The 27,226-nt window shown below is 41.0% G+C and overlaps 1 protein-coding gene across 5 annotated transcripts in view; it reads left to right on the forward strand.

The window, feature by feature from the left end:
• The window catches only part of STARD13 (StAR related lipid transfer domain containing 13), a gene marked incomplete at its 5' end in the record, with an annotated part of 364,303 nt that overhangs the window by 291,201 nt on the left and 45,876 nt on the right, over nucleotides 1–27,226 (forward strand). For all 5 annotated transcript variants that reach the window (XM_082675458.1, XM_082675457.1, XM_082675455.1 and 2 more), the window contains 2 exons: nucleotides 5,618–5,689; nucleotides 8,458–8,539. In XM_082675458.1, the coding sequence (XP_082531584.1) occupies nucleotides 5,618–5,689; nucleotides 8,458–8,539 (154 nt within the window). The remainder of the gene's footprint in view (nucleotides 1–5,617; nucleotides 5,690–8,457; nucleotides 8,540–27,226) is intronic.

The raw sequence follows: 27,226 nt of genomic DNA on the forward strand, positions 1-27,226 counted from the left end.
AGAATGGATACGCTGGCACTGGTTTTGGCAAATTTGGCCTAGCCTGTGGAATAAATACAGCCTATGGAATAAACACAGCTTCAATAAATAGGGACTTCACTTGAGAAATTTCATCTGAAAACAAAGGAGTCATTTGTCTGAAGAAGTTCGTGAATACTAAAGCTAACTCAGCTGTGCAAACCATCCTAAGCCGACAACCTGAGCCTGTTGAAATGTTAACACCTTGGATATGCTTTAATGGTGATAATTGTGTCAACCGCAGACATCTTGTGGTGGTTGAGTCACCCATAATCTTTCAGAAGCAGGGTGCCCACCATGTCAGCCAGTTTAAATGAAAAAAACAAAACACTGTTCTCAAGCCCACTTTTCTAAATCACATGGAGATCCATGTTGTCTTTTTTTCCCAACTCCTCTTGAGTACTTTTAATGAACGTTAAGAATGTTTAAGACCTACTTAAATTGGAGCCAGTTTATCCATCAAAATTCCAGGAGATTTGTAAGAAGAACATAAATACATGTGCCTTAAACTTTCCACAGTAAACCGGGTTCCTTCTAGCCAGCTAATTTTCTGATGATAATAATACTCAATTCGGCCCTAATTTGAATTTTTGGTTTAGAAGAAGAGTGTCCCTTAGAAATACCTTTGGGTATTTAGAAAGAAGAGTATCCCTTTGGGTTAGCTATGGGAAAAGTATTTGCTATGCCGAGAATAACGTAAATTAAAAAAAAAAAAATGTATTTAAATGCTTAGGTAGGAGAACACACTGTTCCGAGCACTTTAGAAGCACCAGTTTAAAAATTCAATGAGAGAGTAACAAGAAAGGAGGCCTGCAAACCTGGGCAGTAAATTTGCTGCGCTCAATACAACTCCTTACTTGACTGAGGCCCTCCGGAGCCTTGTCCACCTGACTGTACAAACATCGGTGATATTTCCTTAAAGAAACAGCTTGTAGGGCTTCCCTGGTGGCGCAGTGGCTGAGAGTCCGCCTGCCAATGCAGGGGACGCGGGTTCATGCCCCGGTCCGGGAAGATCCCACATGCCGCGGAGCGGCTGGGCCCGTGAGCCATGGCCGCTGAGCCTGCGCGTCCGGAGCCTGTGCTCCGCAACGGGAGAGGCCACAACAGTGAGAGGCCCGCATACTGCAAAAAAAAGAAAAAGAAACAGCTTGTAAATCTCTTTTAACTCACATAGACTTCCAGCCTTCTCCACAATCAGACTGTGTTGATGAAGGCCTACTGAACTGTTTCCTCTTGGCTACCTGGATGTTGTCAGCTCAATTGGCAGTATTCAAAAATTAGGTATTTAAAAAATAAGCATCATTCTCAAAATAAAGTAAATTTTCCATTTTTACCAACAATACCATGATATGGGAAAATATTCACAATGTATTTTGTTATATGCAGAAGGTAGTCAACCAAAGATATTACCATCACTACCAGTTGGACAAATAACATATATTGAATTATGTTAACTAATGGGACAAGAGTTGACTTTTTTCTTTCATTGTGCCTTTCTGTATTTTTATAAATTTTTAACACTGAGCACATGTAATTAAGAAATGCAATAACACTTTCTAAAACCAGTGTCACAGGCTATGGTAATTTCCACAGTGACTTCGTTCTCATGCCCTTTGATGTGCAGCAACTCGGGCACCCAATGAGACAGCCTCCCTCAGCTGTGTCTGTCTCTGGACAGAGGTCCGATCATGGTCTAAGCATGTAGGAAAGGCAACTGAGGCAAAGTGAGTGACTTCCCCCAAGTAGAATCACAGATATGTGATGGAAGAGCATGCCAAGCGCCAAACCATCTTCTTTATTTATCCATTGAAAAGGTTTGCTTGGCTTTTGTGCAGGTCAAGCGACCAATTGAAAAACTGAATATCTCCCTTTTCAACCAGTTGATTTCAGCCCCCAAACAACTGTTGACTTAATATCCCAAAACTCCTTGGTTTCCTTGGACTTAGGGGAATGGGTTCTCTTAAGGAGCAGGTCATCCATGTGGGTGGTGGTGAGAGGGCCAAGGAATGTGGTTGGAGGGGACCAGGAGTGTCGGGCCCACCTAAATCTTGTAGAAGAGGCTCTGGTATCCGAGCGAGGGGGGAAGGATGTTGGGCAAGCAAAAACGGATGCTCACTCTAGAGTAAAATGGAAATGATTTTTATATATAATAATTACAAAAATTCTATTGAAATCCTATCATATCCGGAGCCAAACAGACTGAATTTTCTCCAGTTACAATGTGGTAACCATGGTCGAGATCAGTAGGCCAGTCTGTTAAGGGCATTCTCTGGTTTCTCCCCACACTTACATTTGCTGCAGGAGACTTGCAGAAGGTTGGTGCTTTGCCTTTTAGCCCTGGAGATGCCACAGGGCCAGGTGTGGGTTGGAAATGGGGAACAAATAAAACTGTCATAATGTGATTTGAATGGCCCTTAAAGCTTTTACATAATTTTGTGCTGGCTAAGCAAGAGCTCAGTGGAAACGAGATTTTCACACTCTCCTCAAATGTCATTTAGCTCTCATTATGTAGGCCTTGTGAAACATGACACTGGCAGTAATGATTCCTTCTTACTCCTCCAGGCATTTTGGCTGTTGCATGGGTAATAGGCCAGGGGGAACACATTAGCATTTGGCTGACAGGTGTTAGTAGGGGCTGTGGGGAATAGGTAGGAATCGTAAGGCTCTTTTTATCTCCAACTCAGCTTGGTGGGCAGTCACAGTTGATAGTGGTTAATTGTGCTCCATTGTTTTGTTTGTTTGCTTTGTCACTAGGTGGTTTTGCCCTTAAGAGTAGGGGGAATGTGTTTGGGAGACATTTCAGAAACAGAACAGCAAGTTGGGTGTGGTGGGGAGGAGCCATCCACCATGGCTGGGATGTGGCTTCTTCTCATTTATTATTTATTAATTGCAGCTTTTTTTGTTGTTTGTTTGCGGTACGCGGGCCTCTCACTGTTGTGGCCTCTCACTGTTGTGGAGCACAGGCTCTGGACGCGCAGGCTCAGCGGCCATGGCTCACGGGCCTGGCCGCTCCGCGGCATGTGGGATCTTCCTGGACCGGGGCACGAACCCGTGTTCCCTGCATCGGCAGGCAGATTCTCAACCACTGAGTCACCAGGGAAGCCCCTACTAATTGCAGCTTTTGTTGTCTTTTGCCTGGGAGACTTAAAAACAAAATGCCAACCCATTTTAAAAAATCAGCTTATTTGAGAGTTTGATTTACCTGGGTTCTGGTTAAGATTTGACTATTTATGTTTATGTATGGGTAGAGTTTCAGTTCATTATCTAGGTTACTCTTATGAAAAAACAAAACGAAGTTATCTAGGGAGCTTTTTAAATAAAATCTCCCAGGCTAGCCTGAGCCCTCTTCCACTGCCCAGCCAGAGTCTTAGTTTCAAAGAGAGTCTTTCCATGAGGACCCCTGCTGCCCACCTCTACCCCAGCTCTCTGTCCTTCTTACCACAGCATCTGGTGGAGTGTACGCTCCTTTACAAGTTACTTCCTGCTCCCCTTTGAGCTTGCTGTGTGGCAGAGCTCCTGCCTTCCAAGTCGCCCCCATTTGTTCTTCTTGGTCTGTCTCTCTGGGGCTCTCCTGCTTAACAGTACATTTCAATAATAGTAAAAGCAGTAATAAAATAGAAAAAGGCCTACTATTCATGTAGTTCACATAACAGAATTCTGTGCTTCTCTCTAAGACTTGCTGACTCATAACTGTTTAGAGCATGCCTAGAAATTAGGTATTTTCTCATCACAGCCCCTGTAGTATGTTGAAGAAGAAAGCAAATCTGAAGCTTGAAATTTTAGAAGGCAACAGCCTCTCTTTGACTCGGGAGTGACTCACATCTTCTCCATGTTACAGTCAGAATGTGCATTTCCTACTTCCCCTGAAGTACTTGTGCAGTTATCAAAGTGGAAGCCTTCACATAAGGACTCTCAAATGAGTACTAAATAAAACTTCAGAGACGTACAATAATTGCGCTTTGTACCTTCCAAAGGGAAAACCCAAGTTAGCCAATACAGTACAATCCAGCCAATTCATTTTGAACTGCACTTGTGGGTCTCACCCCTCCTCATAGAAATGCTTTTATTTCCAGCTTCGTGCCCCAGATATTTCTGAATGATGTGTACAAGGCAGGAATGAGACCTATTAGGTCTGTGCTGGTAGTAACTATGTAAAAAAACCCCTCATGTCAGAGAAAAAACCCAAGATTTAGAAATCATCAGTCTCTGGAATGACAATCGATTAGGGGATGCCAAAAGAAGCAGGGACTCTGGGACAGGGGCCACCACAGGCCCTGTTTCCCTGGATTTAATAACATATCTCAACCCATATCCAACCAGATCAGTGGGACGGGGCTTTAGGCTTTTGCTCTTCCCTTTGGAGCCTGTGGATGTTCTGGCCTTTGGTCTGTTTTCCTAACATAGACCAGATAGCTCTGTCACATTGAACATTATGCTGCAAGGACACTGAGCTTTCAAAGTAGGTTGCAGTCTCTGGCCCACTGCTGATGCTAGCGTGGATCGTTTTTATGAAGTGATCCCAAGAACACCTGGTACTCTCCAACTTTGGCTACAGGGGAAAACGAACGTCAGAGTAAATGGAAATACAATGACCTGACCGGGCTCCCTCCCAACAGCAGAGGAAGAGGCCTGGGTAGAGACCTGTTCTAATCGGCTGTTTAATTTTGTTTGGAGAAACTGGACTTTTGACAGATGAACTTCTTTTCCCCTGCATTCATATTTATCTAACAGAGTTGCGGTTGGGAAGTGATCCAGGATTCACGAGGTCGAAAAGTGACCAGGTTCACATACTGTAGACTCTCCCCATCTCCCTCCCAAGTTCTCCAGGCAGGTGGTCCTGTGCACTCTTGGTATGTCCACACCAAAATCGGTCACCCAAAGGCCATATCAACCTCTTGGGGCTGGCCCTCAGAGATTCTAGCAGCGCCATCAAACACATGTCTCAGTTCCAGGTAACCAGCTTTACTGTTCCATGCAGCACTCAGCAGCTTGAAAATCATTAGAATGTGCTTGATGAATGCACATCTTATTACAAGGCATTTGGAATTAAAGCCATTAGTAAAATTAAAGAAATAGTAACACACTGGATTTTTGTTAATACCTTTCTTTATGAGAAAATACATTTTCACCAACTGCCCAGTTGTATTCGTTCTTTCATTATCCCCAGAGTAAAAGAATAAAGGAATGTAGAATAAATAGTCTTAGCTTTATCTTTGAAAGTTTAAAACAATTTATTAAAAAAAAATCATAAGGAAGTTTTTCCACCTTCTCCTTAGTCCCCTGTTTCCCTAGTGTATAAATAAGACATTTTTCCCTCCCTGAAACCCAGCCTTTGTGTTCTGTAGTCTGTGGTTTTGCTATTATCCAAATACTTATGGATCAGCATTGAAGAGAAGCTTAGCAGACACGTAACAAGTACCTTTGTGATACCTGTTCACTTTATACCCATTTCTGGGTAGGCTACTTACACAGACTTACATGAGAACAATTTTGCTTTGTAATAACATGCACAGTGCTCACCAGTTCCTCATTCATTGCGGAGGTAGAGACCAGTGGGTGGCCGTTGGACTCACACATTTCCCTTTGTTGTATTTTTCAGAAATTGAGGCGAAGGAAGCATGTGACTGGCTCCGCGCTGCCGGGTTTCCGCAGTACGCTCAGTTATATGAGGGTAAGTTGGGCTTTTCTTCTCTCTTTATAAAGAGAATAAATTCAAAATATGTCCTGTGGTGTGTTTTGACTTCCAAATCTTTCTCAACCATTTTTCCTCCTTGCCTCCACCTTTGCAATGCCCAGGGCTTATCCTGATGCCAATTTAGAAATGAGGCTTGCTTCCTGAGCCTGCCTCACCTTGGGCCCCTCCCTGCTTCTCCCTTCTTTACTTCTTGTTTTGCTCTTTCTGCTTCTCACCTCTACCGCGGATCCCAGCTCTGCCTTTTCCTTCCAGTGTTCTGCCAACATCAGCTTTTCTGCACTTCCTTCCTTATCCCTTTCCGTGTTTTTTCTTCACTCTCTGTTTTCTTGAAAGTACAATAAATGAATTGTTGATAAATTTCCTAGAAATCACAAAACTAATTTATCTTGAGACTTTTCTTGAGTTCTGTTTACTTAACCTGAAAATGCTTAAGATGTAACATGGATCAGATGTTATTTTTCAGGGTTTTAAGTAAGGTGCTTCTATTGCCAGCATCATACTTACTTCCATTGATGTTTTGACAGTTAATAAACATACTCACCTTTATCTTACTGATACCTAAAATTATAACCAAAGCATCTGCTTCCTGGATAGTCGTATAGTGAATTAGTCAGGATCCCAGCAGTAAGCATACTCAAGACAATCTGAGGGGGATTTATTCCTAAAAGTGTTCATTGCAAAGATGTGAGCAGGGCATAGGAAACCACGAGGAACAGTCCAGGAGCCCAGAGCTTGTAGCAGCAGAGCTGTCACTACCCTAGGCCCAAAGCCATAAATGGAGGGAGAGGGTGCCAGAACCCGGAAGGAGAGAGGATCTCAGAGCAGGCCCTAGGAGTGGAGGACACAGCTGGTGATGGCCGCCTCCCCTGGAGACAACCAGAAGAGTAAATGCCCTGATCTCACACTCCTCCCACCCTCCACCTCCAGCCAGGGCTTCCCATTGGCCAAACACAAAAGGAAGCAGAGAGCATGGATCCCCTTGAATGCCATCCACAGCTGATCCTGGGGCACAAAGCAGTTTACAAAAAAGTGGAGAGTGAATCTTTAGGGGTAAACTGAGCATATGTAGTACACTAGACAGTATAGACTTCTGTTCCTGATGACGTAAAATTCATGTAGCATGGAAAGAATCAACAAAATTAACCTTTACTCACTGGTGAATCTCATCTATTCACCTAGAAGCTCAGTTTTATATTAAAAAACAAACAAACAAAAAACCTTCTACTTCTCTCACTTAAATTCTGAATGTGCTGTGAAGTCTAAGGTCTCTGATAAAAGCTTTCAAAAAACCATAGCCTTTTAGACAAGGAGGAGGGTCTTACAGTTTTGGTCTAAGCAGCTGCTATTCCCCCACCCCCACCAGCAATGCACTGATTATGAGAGACCCAAAAAGGTTAAGTGACTTTTACAAGATTATAAAGTAGAAGAGTCAGCATGCTTCTTCATGAGATAGATTTTCTACTGTAATGTGCACTCAAAATACTATCCAATTTAAATGTGAAGAGTCTATAAATGACTAAGAAGTAAAGATATCTCATAAGTGGGATGGGCTTGTCATATTGTGTTTAAGCCATATGCATTTAATGGATGTAATAAGAATAAGAACAAATACTTTTATAGAGCTTACTATGTGCCAGCTACTGTTCAAAACACTGTACATGTACTATTCATTTAATATTCACAACACCATAGGGGAGGTATTATAATTATCATCATCCCCATTTTACAGATGAGGAAACAGAGTCCCAGAGGAGGTTAAGTGATTTGCCCACAGTCTACAGCTAGTGAGTAGCAGAGCCACGACTTAAAGCCAGAGCAACTGGGCTTCCATGTCTGTGTTCCTCATGACTACACATTAACTCCTTCTCTAGCAGAATGAGACAGTCTACATTCAGGAACTGTCTAGAATTCACTCTGGAATTCACTTTTTTTCACCAGAAGAGGAATTGTTTCTCTTTTCAACTTGCAATAAGAAAATTGGTACCCTTAGATTTATCATGATTGACAAATGTCAAATATAAGATGAGAAAGAGAAAGAATGGTAGGATGATGATGATGATAATGGACCAACATTGATGGTTAGATTTGGCCATGGACTTTATTCCAATGATCTCCAGATTTTTACCTCCACAAATGAGGTACCTAAAATTAACACTGTAACCTGAGCATTGCCCATGACCTCCAAATCTGGCATGAGTAGTCTGTGGGAGAAAAGTTACAATGTTGGAATTTCTCCTTTTTTATTGGATAGAATCAGTTGTTTGAGTATTTTGCTGACACTCCAAAGTGACTCAAGATTTTGTTACAAAATAAAATACTTCCGGTATTTTCCTTTCTGAAGGAAAAAAAAAAAATCTGCCAAACTAAGTATTTCATGAACTGATCAGGACAGAAGTCAGCAACCTCCACCTTAGGTGGATGGTGAGAGTGGGAAAGTTCTCCGTACAGGCAAAAGTCTGTGACAGTGATGAGCTATAAAAATGCAGGCACTTGGTATGCAGTCCTATCCAAGGTCAAACACTTGGTTATTTTCATATTTCACACTTTTTTGTATTCTTAAAAGCATTTATTGGGATAAAAGTAAAAATTTCTGCTCTGTAAACATTACCAACACACCTGTCAATGGGGAGTAACTGCTGTTAAGATGAGCCATGAGTACAGAAACATGGTGGCCTGAAGATATTGGTGCCCATTCAGATAAAACAAGGCATATAAACTCCTTTGTCTCTCTTTGTCTCTTTCAGACTCACAATTTCCCATCAACATTGTGGCTGTCAAGAACGATCATGATTTTCTTGAAAAAGACCTTGTAGAACCTCTTTACAGGTAAATCATGTGAAGTATTTTTGCTTCTTTGATTGTTCAATGTCTAATAGTTATCACTATATTGAGCGGCGAGTTCAACAACAATTCAGTAAGTACTTATTGAGTACCTACTATATGCCAGGCATGGGTCCAGGCTGTAAGTATATTATGGTGACCATGATCAGTCATGGAGCTTAAATCCTAGTGGGAAGCTTCAGACAATAGATTGGGAAAAAGAGAGAATGAGTGAGAGAAAAAGAGGGAGAAGGAGAGATTATCTCAGAGAGTGTTAAGCTATGTTAAAAAAGTAAAACAAACTGAGGCTATAGACAGTGATGGGGTGTGGGTGGGTTAGTGGGAGAAGGCATTGTGGGGGACCAGAGCATGAGTGGTCAGGGAGGGCCCTGTAGAGCTCCATGAGTATGTCAAACTCAGCTGTATTTTTTGCAAAGACAAATGATTATATCAGCAAACTAGAATATGTAAGCTCAAGTAGTTATATCTGCAACCTGAAATATTTGAGCCTTCACTATGTAATAGATGATATAAGAAGACAAAGATGAATAACTCCCTCCCCTCAGAGAGTGTCTAATCTGGTTGGAGAAATCTAACTGAAGAAATGAAGCATAAATGATCAAATAAAATAATTATAATTTAAGTAATAATAAAAGATACCAATGTAATCAATATCTCTGAACAATTAAATGTGCATGAGAGGTTCTATGTGTCTGTAGGAATTTGAAGTTTCCTAACTAAAGCCCTGGTGAGAGGTCAGAGCTGGAAATAAATATTAGTTACAGGAGGTGAGTCATTTTTCCAAGGCTACAGAGCTAGTTATGGGCTAAACTGACTTTAAAACTGCAGTCCTCATAACTTGCAGTCCAACATTTTTTTCTCATACATTCTGCATTTGACATAGAAAAGACGGTAATTTAGGGACTTCCCTGGTGGCACAGTGGTTAAGAATCTGCCTGCCAACGTAGGGGACATGGATTTGAGCCCTGGCGCAGTGGTTAAGGATCCGCCTGCCAATGCAGGGAACACGGGTTCGAGCCCTGGTCCAGGAAGATCCCACATGCCGCAGAGCAACTAAGCCCGTGCACCACAGCTAATGAGCCTGTGCTCTAGAGAAAGCCCGTGTGCAGCAATGAAGACCCAACACAGCCAAAAAAAAAAAAAAAGAAAAGATAGTTTAAGAGGAAAGTAATGATGAGGAAAACTTTTGTCAAGATAAGGACACACCGATATATATTAGAATAGTATATAAATAACCATAGGCTTGCTGATTCTGTAGACATATATATTTCTGCGTTCATAAGCTGGTTACTCTGGGATTCCTATATGAAGGTAGATTTGCGTTAAGGAATGATCTCTGAATGTTGAAGAAGCGCATTACTGTGGGTTTGCTTAAGTGGGTAGAAGAGCAAAGAACTCTTTAAATCACAGATTGCAGGAACTGGCTATTTGGACTCAAAAACAAACAAGCACAAAATGCCATTTGTGAGCGTTTACGAGAAGAATGGGTAGTTTGGTTGTAATTCTTTTTTTTTATATATATATATAAATTTATTTTATTTTATTTTTGGCTGCGCTGGGTCTTCGTTGCTGCATGCAGGCTTTCTCTAGTTGCGGCGAGTGGGGGCTACTCCGTGTTGCAGTGCACGGGGTTCTCATCGTGGTGGCTTCTCTTGTTGCGGAGCACGGGCTCTAGGTGCACAGTCTTCAGTAGACGCGGCACGCGGTCTCAGTAGTTGCCACTCAAGGGCTCTAGAGCGCAGGCTCAGTAGTTGTGGCATGCAGGCTTAGTTGCTTCGCGGCATGTGGAATCTTCCCGGACCAGGGCTCGAACTTGTGTCCCCTGCATTGGCAGGCAGATTCTTAACCACTGCACCACCAGGGAAGTCCTGGTTGTAATTCTTTAAAGGCAATGAATTGGAAAAGCAGTGTTTTCTTCTCAGCATGTCTGATGCACACCAAGGCTTCATCCAACTCAGAACTATTGCACCACCACCTCATCCTGAGTTTTCCCTCTTAGTTTTAACCAAGAGTATTTTTACTAGTAAGGTGGCATTTTTTAAAAGAAATAATTTTTATTGTTAATTGTGTTATATTACATTATCGTTCTCCCAATTGAATTTTCTTGAATACTCATAGATCTTTGATTCTCTAATCATGGCTTTTGTTGTTTTTCCCCCCAGTTTTATTGAGATATAATTGACATATAGCACTGTATACGTTTAAAGTGTACAGCATAATGGTTAGACTTACATAATCATGAGATGTTTACCACAATAGGTTTAGTGAACATTCACCATCTCATATAGATACAACATTAAAGAAATAGAAAAATAAAATTTTCCTTGTGATGAGAACTCTTATGATTTACTCTCAACAGTGTTCAGATATGTGACACATACAGCAGTATAATTATCTTTATCATTTTGTACATTACATCTCTACTACTTATTTATCTTATAACTGGAAGTTTGTACCTTTTGATCACCTTCATCCAATCCCCCCTCCCCCCACCTCAGGTAGCCACAGATCTGATCTTTTTTCTGTAAGTTTGTTTGTTTTTGAAGTATAATTGACCTACAACTCTGTGTTAGTTCCTGGTATATAACATAGTGATGCTATATTTCTATACATTTCAAAATGATCACACAGTAAGTTTGGTTGTCATCTGTCGCCATACAGAGGTATTACATAATTATTGACTATATTCCCCATACTGTACATTTTATACCTGTGACTCATAATTCTGTAAACGAAGATTTGTACCCCTTAATCTCCCTTACCTATTTCTCTCCTCCCTCCACCCCCCTCGCATCTGGCCACCACCTATTTGTTTTCTGTATCTATGACTCTGTTTCTGTTTAGATATATTTGCTTATTTTGTTTTTTAGATTCCATATATAAGTGAAATCATCCCAGTTGAATTTTTAAATCTATATTTTCTTTAAGTCAAGGTGTTCTGTATATTTATAAAGCAAAATTCACTATTTTCAGTGTACAGTTCTTTGAGTTTTGATAAATGCCTACAATCATGTAACCACCACCACAACCAAGATATAGAACAGCTCCATCACCTAAAAAAACTCCCTGGTTCACCTTTGTCATCAACCTGCTCTCAACCCTTGGCAACCACTGATCTGGTTCTTGTACCCATAGTTTTGCCTTTTCCAGAATGCTATATAAGTGAAATCAAACAGTATGTAGCCTTTCGAGTCTGCCTTTGTTTCACTAATGCACCTAAGATTCATCCGTGTTGCGTGTATCAATCAATATAATTGCTCAGTAGTATTCCGTTGTGTGGATATACTACAATTTGTCTATCCATTCACCAGATGAAGAACATTTGAGTTGTTGCCACTTTGGGTGGCTATAACACCCCTATAAACATTCATATTCAAGTTTTTGTGTGTACATAAGTGTTCATTTCTTTTGCGTAACTTCCTAGGAATGAGATTGTGGGGTGCATATGATAAGTATATTTGAACTTTATCAGAGACCACCAAACATTTCCAAAGTGACCATACCATTTTGTATTACCACCAACGATGTATGAGAGTTCCAATTGCTCCACATCTTTGTTGGTACTTGGTGTTGTCAGTTTTTGTTTTGTTTTGTTTTTAACCATTCTAATAGGTGTCTAGTGTTTCTCATTGTGATTTAACTTTGTATGTCCTTAATGAGTAATGGCGTTGAGTGTCTTTTCATGTGCTTATTTGCCATTCATATATCTTCTCTAGTAAAGTGTCTGAGGTTTTTGCCTATTTTTAAAATTTGGTTGTTTGTTTTCTTATTGAGTTTTTATATTTTTTGCCAGTCTGTAGCTTATTTTTTCAATCTCTTAACAATGTCTTTCGCAGAAGTTTTGAATTTTATTGGAGTGCAGTTTATCATTTTTTTTTCATGTTTTTAATGTCACACCTAAGAAATTTTGCCTAACGTAAGGTCACAACTATTTTCTCCTTTGTTTTTCTTCTGGAAATTTCAGTTTTATGTTTTATGTGTAAGTTGATGATCCATTTCAAGTTAATTTTTTAGAAGATAAAAAGTATGGCTCAAGATTCATTTTTTGCTTAGCAATATCCCATTGGTTGACCACCATGTTGAAAAGACTATACTTTCTTCATTGAATTGCCTTTGCACTTATATTGTAAATCAGTTGACCATATATGCATGAATCTATTTCTGGACTCTCTGTTCTGTTCCATTTATCTATGTGTCTATCCTTTCACAAATATGGCACTTGATTACTTAGCTTTGTGTATGTCTTGGAATCCAGTAGCGTGAGTCCTCCAACTTTGTTCTTCTTTGCCAGGATTGTTTTGGCTATTTTAGTTCCTCTGCCTTTCCATATAAATTTAAAAACAGCTTGTTGATATCAATGTTTAAACTCCTACCGGAGTATTGATTTGGATTGTGTTGACGCTATAGATCAGTTAGGGAAGAATTGATACCTTAACAGTAACAAGACTTCTGATTCATAAACATGGTACATGTCTCTGTTTAGGTCTCTTTTGATTTTTTTTTTTTTTAACCCTAACTTGTAGTTTTCAGCATATGGGTAATACACGTACTTGAAAGTACTTAAAAATTTCATGTTTCGTGGTGCTATTCTAAATAGTACTGTTTTTTATTGTTTCGGTCTCCAATTGTTCATTGCTAGTATTTTTTGTTGTTGTTGTTGTATATTGTTCATTTGCATCCTGCAGTCTTTCTACACTTACTCATTAGTTCTAGTAGCTTACGCGTAGACTTTTAAAATATAAATCAAGGATTACATTGTAAACCAAGAATGAAAATTTCATTCCATATTTTTAAATCAGGATTGTAGGAGCAAACCGCTTCTGATTGTGCAGTTCTATTCATTGGATGACATATGTATCTGAGTGGGTAAAGCTTTGAATCTCAAACACATGGGTGGTAAAGCTTTATCTACTCCCTGCTGCATGTGATCTAAGGTGCCTTGACTAAGTTCTGGACTTTTCCATCCAAGTCGACTTTAAAAAAAAAAAAAACTTTCAGCCATGATATAGATTAGCCAGTATAGAAATCATTTCAAGATAAAAAGTTCTGCATAATAAGGTAGTGTCAGCCAGAAAAATTAGGAAGTCTTCTCTTGTAGAACCCATGACCCATTTCTGATTCAGCCCATAGCAGGATTCATACAGACGTACCCAAAAGACAGTACTGCATAAACATGTGGGAATGCAACAACGCCAGACACCACAGTGCTCTTGATAAGGGCCCAGCTTGTGTAAAATTGGTTAGAGTGGCAGGAGGTTGTTATCATTGGAATAATTCTTAGGACGGCTATGTCTCCAAAAATATTATGAAATAAGAAAAGCATTTGGCTGGAGGTATGTGAGCTGAAATTCTCAAGGCGCAGGAGCAGTGGGTAGAACAGAGGCCAAAGGAGTAGTCACAGCGGGGTGATCAAAAGAAACAGGCAGAGTAGGTAGGGCAGAGATGGAGGTAACTTGGCTGAAGGGAACACCCATGGAATTTCTTTGCCTTCCCTTATGAGTTCCTTCCAGACAAGATTTCCAGAAAGCAGGCTGAAGGAAGACTTCCAGCCTGAGGGCAGTGACAGCACTTTTAAAACTTTGAGATTGATGAGCAGTTAATTAGACACTCACCCACTCACATGGTATATTATGATTAATGCCTGGAGAGCAATAAGGGGTTGTGATTTTATTCATTTTCTTCCTCGTGCACTGCAGACACAGTAATAGAGCTGGTCTCATGTTTTATTTTTAAAGCTTTGTGGGCTCTACATTTCTCATGCATATTTGAAATGCTGAGCTAATGCAGAATCCTAACGGGAATCATAGCCAGAGGGCACTTAGCTTCTGCCAGGTAGGCAAATGAAAACAAGAGAGCTGAAGGTCTCCTGTAAATGTTACCCACAAGAATTTTACTCACCTTTTTTTGTCTGGAAGTTTCTCTCCTGTGTGGACAGACAATTAATATCCTGGGTCCCGATTTACTCTTGAAGAGTTGTTGAGCAGTGTTAACTTTTCATTGGCTTGAAAAAATAGATTGTACTAAGGATGTCCGTGGCTGGGAGGACCGACACCTGGCTGGGCATATGTGGATGTGTGGCTCTCATGTTCAGGTCTCGGAAACCAGACAGGTTTGCTGTCTTTAGTGAAGGTGTGAACCTCCAGAATGGTGACCATGCCCCATCATTGCTTCTGCAACTCTGACAGCGCCAGTACACAGTAGCCGTCTGTAAATATTTGTTACTGCAAGTCAGAACAGTGCGGTCTCTGTTACTTAGCAACCACAACTATAATTCTGTTTTTATGTGTTTTGATTGAATTTGTAATTGAAAAATAATTTCCCCTGTGAGTAATGAAAAGCTAATTGCAAGTCTAAGTACCTGGATGAAACTAACCATCTCAAAATGGAGGCAGAGCCAAGGTATCACAATACCTTGCAAAGTTTGTCACCTTTAAGGCAAATTGCAGCAAATCAAAGCTCCTGAATGAGATTTTTAAGAAGTGGCATGTTCTATTAGCATTTTGGTTTGGGACATTTTCTCAGACTGCTAACATAGGGCCTTGATGCCCAAGATGATCTCTGAATTTCTAATTTAATGTTAGATCTGCCTAACTTATGTTGTTAATAAATAGTAACTAATCACAACATGTATAAGACAAGGGCATTCACCTTGTTCAGTACTGTTTTATGGAGATATGGAATTGATTAGGATTATAGTGCATCTGTCACTGCCCTTTGTATTTAAAAGGACAACTAATGACAATGGATTATAATGTGGGATGAGGGAGAGGGTAAGAAAGAATGCTGACAAAAGTGATTTTTACAGTTTACCTCTACACACAAAGGCACATATTTGATTTGAGTTATTTAAGTAATATTATTAATTTTAAATAATGGTAATCTATGAAAATGGATAATATACTTTAAATTTTCCCTTTAAGGATATCACAGAAAATGTACAATGTTATATATTGTGTTATGTCATATAACACAATTTGTGACAATTACCTAGACTGAAACCATAGACAAATCATTGGGAGAAGGATATAGGTGGTTACATGATAATCATGGTCATTTTGAAATTCTGAATCTATAAATTAAATACAAATCCCAATAAGGGGTGATTTCATTTCTTTAGAACACAAAGTGCTCACCAAGCATGACTCTAAGTATTGTACAAATATTTACTCATTTAGTTCTCATAACAACCCTATAAGATAGGCTCTAACATCATTCCCATTTTACAGAGGAGGAAACAGAGGCACAGAGGTATGAAATAACTTGTCGATTTACAGTTAGTAAATAGCACTGCTAGGATTCAAAGCCACACAGGCTGCTTCTGGAGTTTCCAAAGAGAGCTTAGGTCTTTTTGTGAAACACAATTTGGAGTGTTTTTCATGTCCTCCTTTAAAGGTAATTCTTCCCGAGATGTTTACGTTGCCTTGTGATGTTCTGAATTTAACTTGTAAGTCCCAAGGTTAGAAATTCTCATTGCATTTGTGCCTTCATGGACCTCAACTGTAAAAAAATAATCATATTAAAGTAAGAGTTTAAAGCACACTTTGTTCTTTTGTGAAGTGTTTAGAACTGATTTACTGTTGGAGAGTAGCGGTACTTTGTCAACTGTTCCTTCAATTCATTTCATCAAGGCTGTCTCTTGAGGGCCTTACTTTACTATGGAGACAAATGAGACAGAATCCTCACCCTGAGATCTCAGGCTAATGCTGTGATTCTCAACCCGAGATGGGGCAGCAGTTTGCCCTGTCTGGAGGTCTGGGAACGTTTTTGCTTGTCACACCTGTGGTGATGCTACTGGCATCTAGTGGGTGGGGCCAGAGATGCTGCTGACCTCCCACAATGCACAAGGTAGCACCCGCCGCCCCAAGGAATTATCTGTCCCCAAATGCCCACGGTGCCTAGGTTGACAAATGAGTAATGATTTACTTGGACAAATGATGTAATCACTGTAAGTACAGGATAGCTAAGGGGGAAAGGGCTTCAGAGACAGTTTCCTGGAAAAATGACCCTAAAATGCCAGTAGGAATTACCCAGACAAGAACACATGAAATTTTGATGTGGTTATTTTCAACTTTCACTTTTGTTTTTATAACTAATTTAATGTGCAGGAAAGGCATCTTCATCCCCACCCCTACCTGCCACCACAAACCTCACCCCAAGGTAGCCTGTATAGAATGGGAGCAGCCATGGAGTACAGACAAGTACAGACATGGAAGGGTCAAACATAGGGGATTTCCCACATGAAAAACATTGACCTTTCTATATATTTTTTAATATCTTTATTGGGGTATAATTGCTTTATATTATTGTGTTAGATTCTGCTGTATAACAAAGTGAATCAGCTATACATATACTTATAGCCCCATATCCCCTCCCTCTTGCATCTCCCTCCCACCCTCCCTACGCCACCCCTCTAGGTGGTCACAAAGCACCGAGCTGATCTCCCTGTGCTATGCGGCTGCTTCCCACTAGCTATCTATTTTACATTTGGTAGTGTATATATGTCCATGCCACTCTCTCACTTCGGTCCAGCTTACCCTTCCTCCTCCCCGTGTCCTTAAGTCCACTCTCTACGTCTGGATCTTTATTCCTGGCCTGCCCTAAGTTCTTCAAAGCATTTTTTTTTTTTTTTAGATTCCATATGTATGTTTTAGCATACAGTATTTGTTTTTCTCTTTCTGACTTACTTCACTCTGTATGACATACTCTAGGTCCATCCATCTCACTACAAATAACTCAATTTCATTTCTTTTTATGGCTGAGTAATATTCCATTGTATATATGTGCCACATCTTCTTTATCCATTCATCTGTCGTTGGACACTTAGGTTGCTTCAGTGTCCTGGCTATTGTAAATACTGCTGCAGTGAACATTGTGGTACATGACTCTGAGTTACGGTTTTCTCAGGGTATATGCCTGGTAGTGGGATTGCTAGGTCATATGGTAGTTCTATTTTTAGTTTTTTAAGGAACCTCCTACTATTCTCCATAGTGGCTGTATCAATTTACATTCCCACCAATAGTGTAGGAGGGTTCCCTTTTCTCCACACTCTCTCCAGCATTTATTGTTTGTGGATTCTTTAATGATGGCCATTCTGACTGGTGTGAGGTGACACCTCATTGTAGTTTTCTGTTGCATTTCTCTAATGATTAGTGATGTTGAGCATCCTTTCATGTATTTGTTGGCAATCTGTATATCTTCTCTGGAGAAATGTCTATTTAGGTCTTCTGCCCATTTTTGGATTGGGTTGTTTGTTTTTTTGATATTGAGCTGAATCAGCTGCTTGTATATTTTGGAGATTAATCCTCTGTCACTTGCTTCATTTGCAAATATCTTCTCCCATTCTGAGGGTTGTCTTTTTGTCTTGTTTCTGGTTTCTTTTGCTATGCAAAACTTTTAAGTTTCACTAGGTCCCATTTCTTTATTTTTGTTTTTATTTCTATTTCTCTAGGAAGTGGGTCAAAAAAGGTCTTGCTGTGATTTATGTCATAGAATGTTCTGCCTATGTTTGCCTTTAAGAGTTTTATAGTGTCTGGCCTTACATTTAGGTCTTTAATGCATTTTGAGTTTATTTTTGTGTATGGTGTTAGGGAGTGTTCTAATTTCATTCTTTCACATGTAGTTGTCCAGTTTTCCCAGCACCACTTATTAAAGAGGCTGTCTTTTCTTCATTGTATATTCTTGCCTCCTTTATCGAAGATAAGGTGACCATATGTACGTGGGTCTATCTCTGGGCTTTCTATCCTGTTCCATTGATCTATATTTCTGTTTTTGTGCCAGTACCATACTGTCTTGATTACTGTAGCTTTGTAGTATAGTCTGAAGTTAGGAAGCCTGATTCCTCCAGCTCCATTTTTCTTTCTCAAGATCGCTTTAGCTATTTGGGGTCTTTTGTATTTCCATACAAATTGTGAAACTTTTTCTTCTAGTTTTGTGAAAAATGCCATTGGTAGTTTGATAGGGATTGCAGTGAATCTGTAGATTGCTTAGGGTACTATAGTCATTTTCACAATGTTGATGCTTCCAATCCAAGAACATGGTATATCTCTCCGTCTGTTTGTATCATCTTAAATTACTTTCCTCAGTGTCTTATAGTTTTCTTCATACAAGTGTTTTGTCTCCTTAGGTAGGATTATTCCTAGGAATTTTATTCTCTTTGTTGCAGTGGTACATGGGAGTGTTTCCTTAATTTCTCTTTCCAATTTTTTATCATTAGTGTATAGAAATGCAGCAGATTTCTATGCATTAATTTTGTATCCTTCTACTTTACCAAATTCATTGATTAGCTCTAGTAGTTTTCTGGTAGCATCTTTAGGATTCTCTATGTATAGTATCATGTCATCTGCAAACAGTGACAGCTTTATTTCTTCTTTGCTGATTTGGATCCTTTTATTTCTTTTTTGTCTCTGATTACTGTGGCTAAAACTCCCAAAACTACATTGAATAGTAGTGGTGAGGGTGGGAAACCTTGCCTTGTTCCTGATCTTAGTAGAAATGGTTTCAGTTTTTCACCGTTGAGAACGATGTTGGCTGTGGGTTTGTCATACATGGCCTTTATTATGTTGAGGTAAGTTCCCTCTATGCCTACTTTCTGGAGAGTTTTAATCATAAATGAGTGTTAAATTTGGTTGAAACCTTTTTCTGCATCTATTGAGATGATCATATGGTTTTTATCCTTCAGTTTGTTAATATGGTGTATCACATTGATTTGCATATATTGAAGAATTCTTGCATGTCTTGGATAAACCCCTTGATCATGGTGTATGATCCTTTTAATGTGCTGTTGGATTCTGTTTGCTAGTATTTTTTTGAGGATTTTTGCATCTATGTTCATCAGTGATATTGGCCTGTAGTTTTCTTCTTTTGTGACATCTTTGTCTGGTTTTGTTATCAGGGTGATGGTGGCCTCGTAGAATGAGTTTGGGAGTGTTCCTCCCTATGCTATATTTTGGAAGAGTTTGAGAAGGATAGGTGTTACCTCTTCTCTAAATGTTTGATAGAATTCGCCTGTGAAGCCATCAGGTCCTGGGCTTTTGTTTGTTGGAAGATTTTTAATCACAGTTTCAATTTCATTACTTGTGATTGGTCTGTTTATATTTTCTATTTCTTCCTGGTTCAGTCTTGGAAGGTTGTACTTTTCTAAGAATTTGTCCATTTCTTCCAGGTTGTCCATTTTATTGGCATAGAGTTGCTTGTAGTAATCTCTCATGATCCTTTGTATTTCTGCAGTGTCAGTTGATACTTCTCCATTTTCATTTCTAATTCTGTTGATTTGAGTCTTCTCCCTTTTTTTCTTGATGAGTCTGGCTAATGGTTTATCAATTTGGTTTTTCTTCTCAAAGAACCAGCTTTAAGTTTTATTGATCTTTGCTATCATTTCCTTCATTTCTTTTTTATTTATTTCTGATCTGATCTTTATGATTTCTTTCCATTGGCTAACTTTGTGTTTTTTTTAATCTTCTTTCTCTAATTGCTTTAGGTGTAAGGTTAGGTTGTTTGAGATTTTTTTATTTCTTGAGGTAGGATTTTATTGCTATATACTTCCCTATTAGAACTGCTTTTGCTGCATCCCGTAGGTTTCCATTGTCATTTGTTTCTAAGTATTTTTTTATTTCCTCTTTGATTCCTTCAGTGATCTCTTGGTTATTTAGTAGCGTATTCTTTAGCATCCCGGTGTTTGTATTTTTTACCGTTTTTTTTTTTTCCTGTAATTGATATCTAGTCTCATAGCATTGTGGTCGGAAAAGATACTTGATACAATTTCAATTTTCTTAAATTTACCGAGGCTTGACTTGTGACCCAAGATATGATATATCCTGGAGAATGTTCCATGAGCACTTGAGAAGAAAGTGTATTCTGTTGTTATTGCATGGAATGTCCTATAAATATCAATTAATTCCATCTTGTGTAATGTGTCATTTAAAGCTTGTGTTTCTTTATTTTCATTTTGTTTGATCTTTCCATAGGTGAAAGTGGGGTGTTAAAGTCCCTTACTATGATTGTGTTACTGTCAATTTCCCCTTTTATGGCTGTTAGTATTTGCCTTATGTATTGAGGTGCTCTTATGTTGGGTGCATAAATATTTACAGTTGTTATATCTTCTTCTTGGATTGATTCCTTGATCATTATGTAGTGTTCTTCTTTGTCTCTTACACTAGTCTTTTTTTTAAAGTCTATTTTGTCTGATATGAGAATTGCTATTCCAGCTTTCTTTTGATTTCCATTTGCATGGAATATCTTTTTCCATCCCCTACTTTCAGTCTTATGCGTCCCTAAGTCTGAAGTGGGTGTCTTGTAGACGGCATATGTATGGGTCTTGTTTTTGTATCCATTCAGCCAGTCTGTGTCTTTTGGTTGGAGCATTTAATCCATTTACATTTAACGTAATTATCGATATGTATGTTCCTTTTACATTTTCTTAATCGTTTTGCATTCTTTATTGTAGGTCTTATCCTTCTCTTGTGTTTCCTGTCTAAAGTTCCTTTAGCATTTGTTGTAAAGCTGATTTGGTGGTGCTGAATTCTCTTAGCTTTTTCTTGTCTGTAAAGGTTTTAATTTCTCCACTGAATCTCAGTGAGATCCTTGATGGGTAGAGGAATCTTGGTTTTAGGTCTTTCCTTTTCATCACTTTAAATTGTCCTGCCACTCCCTCTGGCTTGCAGAGTTTCTGCTGAAAGATCAGCTGTTAACCTTATGGGGATTCCCTTATATGTTATTTGTTGCTTTTCTCTTGCTGCTTTCAATATTTTTTCTTTGTATTTAATTTTTGATAGCTTGATTAATATGTGTCTTCACATGTTTCTCCTTGGATTTATCCTGTATGGGACTCTCTGTGCTTCCTCGACTTGATTGACTGCTTCCTTTCCCATATTAGGAAAGTTTTCAACTATAACCCCTTCAAATATTTTCTCAGTCCCTTTTTTTTCTCTCTTCTTTTGGGACCCCTATAATTCGAATGTTGGTGTATTTAATGTTGTCCCAGAGGTCTCTGAGACTGTCCTCAATTCTTTTCATTCTTTTTTTCTTTATTCTGCTCTGCAGTAGTTATTTCCACTATTTTATCTTCCAGGTCACTTATCTGTTCTTCTGCCTCAGTTATTCTGCTATTGATTCCTTCTAGAGAATTTTTAATTTCATTTATTGTGTTGTTCATCGTTTGTTTGCTCTTTAGTTTTTCTAGGTCCTTATTAAACATTTCTTATATTTTCTCCATTCTATTTCTAAGATTTTAGATCATCTTTACTCTCATTACTCTGAATTCTTTGTCAGGTAGGCTGCCTATTTCCTCTTCATTTGTTTGGTCTGGTGGGTTTTTACCTTGCTACTTCATCTGCTGCGTATTTCTCTTGTCTTCTCATTTTACTTATCTTACCGTGTTTGGGGTCTCCTTTTCTCAGGCTGCAGGTTCATAGTTCCCATTGTTTTTTTGTCTGCTCCCAGTGGGTAAGGTTGGTTCAGTGGGTTGTGTAGGCTTCCTGGTGGAGGGTGCTGGTACCTGTGCTCTGGTGGATGAGACTGGATCTTGTCTTTCTGGTGGGCAGGACCACGTCCGGTGGTGTGTTTTGGGGTGTCTGTGAACTTATTACAATTTTAGGCAGCCTCTCTGCTAATGGGTGGGGTTGTGTTCCTGTCTTGCTAGTTGTTTGGCATAGGGTGTCTAGCACTGTAGCTTGCTGGTCGTTGAGTGGAGCTGGGTCTTAATACTGAGATGGAGATCTCTGGGACAGCTCTCGCTCATTGATATTATGTGGGGCCGGGACGTCTCTGGTGGTCCAATGTCTTGAACTCGGCTCTCCCACCTCAGAGGCTCAGGCCTGACAGCCAGCCGGAGCACCAAGACCCTGTCAGCCACATGGCTTTTGGGAAGTCTGAGGTCTTCTGACAGTGTTCAGTGGGTGTCCTGTAGGAGCTGTTCCACATGTAGATGTATCTTTGATGTATTTGTGGGGAGGAAAGTGATCTCCATGTCTTACTCCTCCGCCATCTTGAAGGTCCTCTCTCTTCATACCTCCTGTTGCTAGAGCATCCACATTTCATCAGGGCTGCCAGCCGGCAGATACCACCAGGCCGTCCACTTCTTGGTCAGTAGCTCCCTGCACAGCTGCTACCCAGGGCCCAACTCTAGTGAGCCCCTGAAACCACTGATCATGGGGCTTTCCTGATCTTTATAGTTTTTAATGGCCTCTTATGTAACCTTTTCCAACCAGCTACTTAAAATGACTTCAGGAAGAATACACAAGAAACTACAAAATAGTACAGCAGGGCAAAAGTAGGAGCTTATATTATTAATATTATTCACTTCTCTCTCTCTATTTTTTTAGATATTTGTATTGCATTCTTAAAAATATTAGCAATGTTTTTAAAAATTCCTTGCTTTGCCACATATATAATAGATTACCATGGCTACCATTTTGTGAGTGTTTAGTGTATGTTGACTAGTATACTAAGCTCTTGACATTGATCTCGCTTAATTCTCACAAGAACCTATGAATAACCGGTGCTATTATTATTGCTGCTGTTGTTCAGAATTCAGGGGGACCAGACTTCTCCTGGTTTGAGCAGCTGGGTGGTAGTGACGCCCTTCCTTGAGTCAGGAAACAGCCGAGGAGGGAGGTGAGGAGAGTCTGGCCAGGGTGTGAGCGGGGAAGGAGTGATGAGCTGAGGCGCCTGAGGGGCCAGTGCCAGTGGAAGTGTCCAGGTGCAGTTGGGTGTGCGGGTGTGGAGCTGGACAGGGGCCTCAGCTGGAGACAGAGATGTAAAGTCATCTGCATATGAAGGTATGAGGTCCCGAGAGTGGGACAGTAAGGAGAAGAAGACCTAGGCTGGTCGAGGGGGACCCCACGTCTATGGGGCAGGCAGAGGGAGGAGCCGCGAGACGCCCCTTAGCTCCAGAGAGTGAGTGCTTCGTACCATCCAGTTCTCCCCCTCCACCCTGGGCTGATTTGCTTTCTTTCAGTTTTCTCAGAAATCTCTCATATGACCCTTGCTTCAACTTGGACTAATTCTCACTAGAGAAATTTTATCTGGATTAGATGCAATTGTTGGGAACAGTTAAAAAGCTAAGGATACCTCATCTGACTTCTCTGATGCAGGAATATGTGAATTTAAACTGTGCCTGAAATCCCCAAACTAAAGAAGCCCAAGAACACCTGGACTTTTGTTTATAGCTCTTTACTTTTGGACCACTGTGGCTGACGTCCTTTATCGATTTGCCAGAGGAACTTACACTCTTCACTGAAACCCTCATTATTAGAGTCTGTTGCTTATTTAAAATTATTTTCTGGAGATGTAACGTATAGCATGGTGACTATAGTTAACAATACTGTGTCGCATATTTGAAAGTTGCTAAGAGAGTAGATCTTAAAAGTTCCCATCACAAGAAAAAAAATTACTATGTGTGAAGATGGATGTTAACTAAACTTATTGTGGTGATCATTTCACAGTATATACAAACATCAAATCATTATGTCGTACACCTTAAACTTATACAATGTCCTACATCAATTATTTCTCAATTGAAAATATATATTATACAAGTTACACGGTCCCACACGTACATCCTTTCCCCCTTAATCAACATCACATACTACTTCATTTTCTTTGCACAGTGAGATCAGTCCACGCTTAACCATTTCTCTCCCACACCTCCACTGACATCCAGGGACAGTTTGTGGGGTTCCGGGCTGGAAGAGGGGCCAGCATTTGTGCTGCCGCAGGACCACTTGGTAGAAGAGCAGCCAGAGTGAGAAGCTCAGCAAAGGGGAGGCATGGCCTTCACTGGCTCAGCTGTGGCATGGTGACAGCCACTCGTGCACTTCTAATTACACTCTCCCCCCCACCCCAGTCACCGTAGGGCCATCCTGCTGGATGGCCTGTGATATTTGAAAGGCCCCACGTTGGGTGAGTACATACCAGACAAGTGCATGTGGCATAGCTCTCCACCCTGCTCTGCAGAATCTGTTTTGTAAACTCCCAGACAGACGGGGAGCGTTTCCCAGGCCCCGCAGAGGAGGAGCTGCTGCTCCCGGAGGTGCTGGCCTCTGATCCCCGGAACAGGTGACTGGTTTCTGACCATCTTGGAGGACCACACCCGGAACACTCCTAAAGAGACGGGGCTAGAGACCTTTAGCCTCTGACACTTGAGCGGAGGGTGAGAAGTTCAGGCTGCAGCTTTAATCAGAATCAGATGAACCCGTACCCCTGCTTGTTATTCCTCTTGAGGCTTTGGCAGGAATATTAGAAAAATATCACAGGAAACTGACCATTAAGTCAGCATGGGAGACCTCATGACCAATGTAAAGTTGGCAGTTTAAATGTAGAATACAAACCTAAGATACGAAGAAGGAAAGGGCCCCATTGCTGTCATTCATGCGTCAAGTGCAGAGGGCCGCTCTGTGTCTCCCCAGGCTCTGACACAGTGGCCGAGGGGGCACTTTGCTCAGACAGGGCCCAGACCACCCTCCCTGTCTCCCACTGGTCCCCGCACAGCGCACTCCCTGCTCACGAGTCCCCAGCCCTCCCAGCAAGCACACTACCTGCCTTTCCCTCATTCTCCTGCTGGCCCTTGGGCTCTGCCCTCCCAGGCGTCCCCTCCATGCTCGGGGCAGTCTGGACACAGCTCACTTCACGCTGACCCTGGCCTCGCTCCCTCTGGGCGTGGTAAGCTGGGGAGGCGAGGACTCCCTCGCAGTTCCAAAGTGCTCGCCGGTAGGAACCGTGTCTTGTCCGGTGGTACATCATGGGCGCCTGGTGCTCCGTGGCCCTGTGCCGGGCAGGAATTCAATAACTGTTTGTTAAATTGAACTGGCACCTGGCAGAAAATGACCCGTCAGTTCACGAATTATTTTACTGCTTCTACCTGTGAGAGAATGTTGTGTGGCGATAAATTATTCATTTTCTCTTCAAAATACCCCAAATCTCTCTGCTGCTGAGCTACACTTCTTCTTGGGGATCATTCACTGCTCAGCCCTCTACTCAGGCTTCTCTGAAACTGCCCACGATGACTGCTGAACCCAAAAGGCATATTTTAGGTTTTGTATCACTTACTCTTTCTTAACTATTTGATACAAATAACTCACTGCACCCCCCACCCGCCCGTCTGTAATGCTCGTTCTGTGGCTTCCGTCTCTGGCTACACCTTCCCCAGCCCAGGTCCTCCTCTACCCGGGCCTTGAGCACAGGAGTTTCCGGGGTTCTGAATTCTCCCTGGATAATTAGTTTAATTATTATGTCTCCTCTGTGTGTATCATCTACATGCCGATCATTCCCAAGTAGGTCTGGATGTCGCAAGGTGCCCCAAAATTGAACGCATCACAATGTAAGCTTGTTATCTTCTCCATGTCCCAGCTCCCAGTACCTCCCTATTTCACTGTTTTCTATGTTTAAAGGCACAGTGACCAAAGCCTGAAATGCAGAGTCATCCTCTCTTTCTCCCTGGCCCCCAAGCTTCTACATCACTGGCCCAGTCTTCAGCTGCTGTCACTTCCTTTCTGCTCTTCTTTGCCGTCTCTCACCTAAACTATTGTAACCATCTTCTACCCGCCCTTCCTCAGCTCAGTGTCCGTCCTGGCCCCAGGTGTGTTTCTGACATGCGGTGGAATTACATCACTCTCCTAATACCCTTCAAGACCCTCACCCCCAGCCCCCACTGCCACAGATTGCTCCTAACATCTTCATCTGGGCCCTTCATGATCTGGGCCCTGCTCATCCCACCAGTGATTCCCACTCACATCCTTGCAGTTCCTAGACTAAAGCATGCCATTTAATGACCGCTGGCTTCGCCTGCCGTTCTTTTAACCTAGGCGGCAAATTGCTATTAGTCCTTCATAGCCTTGCTGAAACATTGCCTCTTCTGGGACGTTTTGTCCTTATGTGTTCAGAAAGTGAATTGCTTCTTCTCTTATTCATCATATTTACATCCCACATGGGACGGGAAGATCCCTGAGGACAGGGACCACATCTTGCTCACCTCTGCATTCCCAGCCACTCAACCTGTTCCTGGTACGTGGTGTCCAGTGTCGGATGAACATATCTCGGCTTCTCTTCTTGTTGACTTTCCCACCAGAGCCTCACGTTTCACTTTTAAAATGAGACTTTTGACTATTTCTCCTTTACTAATGTATTAACCGTTCTAAAGTCTCCTGAAGAAAAGAGTAAAAATTAACAGGTTCTGGGAGCAGTGGACATTGTGGACATGACTTCTGAAAAGGTCAAACTGCTTTGCTTACCTTAACACGTAAATCCAGTTTGTCCAGAGCACAAACTGGACAGCTTCGTCACGTGTCATGGGTTTCCTCTTTCCGTGGAAAAGGTGGACGGGGGAAGGAAACTACCATTTATTGACTAGCCTATTGACTAGGTCCATGGCACAGGCTGTCATTTCCCAGGCCCTGCTAGATTTTCCCTGAGTAGGCAGGAGCAGAGAAATCTCTGGACAAGAAGTCCAGCTCTCTAGATGATGCATGGTTCCCTTGAGCAAGTGTTTCTCTCAGAGCCTTAGTCTGCTCATTTGAAAATAAAAGGGTCAGGCCAAGTGGTCCCTAGAGCCTGCCAAGTTCTAATGTTTCCTTAGCAAACATTTACCAAGTGGATTCTCTCTGAGCCAGCGCCTGTGCTGGGCGTTAGAGATGCAAATAAGGTGCAGCTCTCAGCCTGTCACATTCAGTGGAGGAGAAT

This window comes from Grampus griseus (genome assembly GCF_964374135.1).
Source record: "Grampus griseus genome assembly, chromosome: 18".
Lineage (NCBI taxonomy): Eukaryota > Metazoa > Chordata > Mammalia > Artiodactyla > Delphinidae > Grampus > Grampus griseus.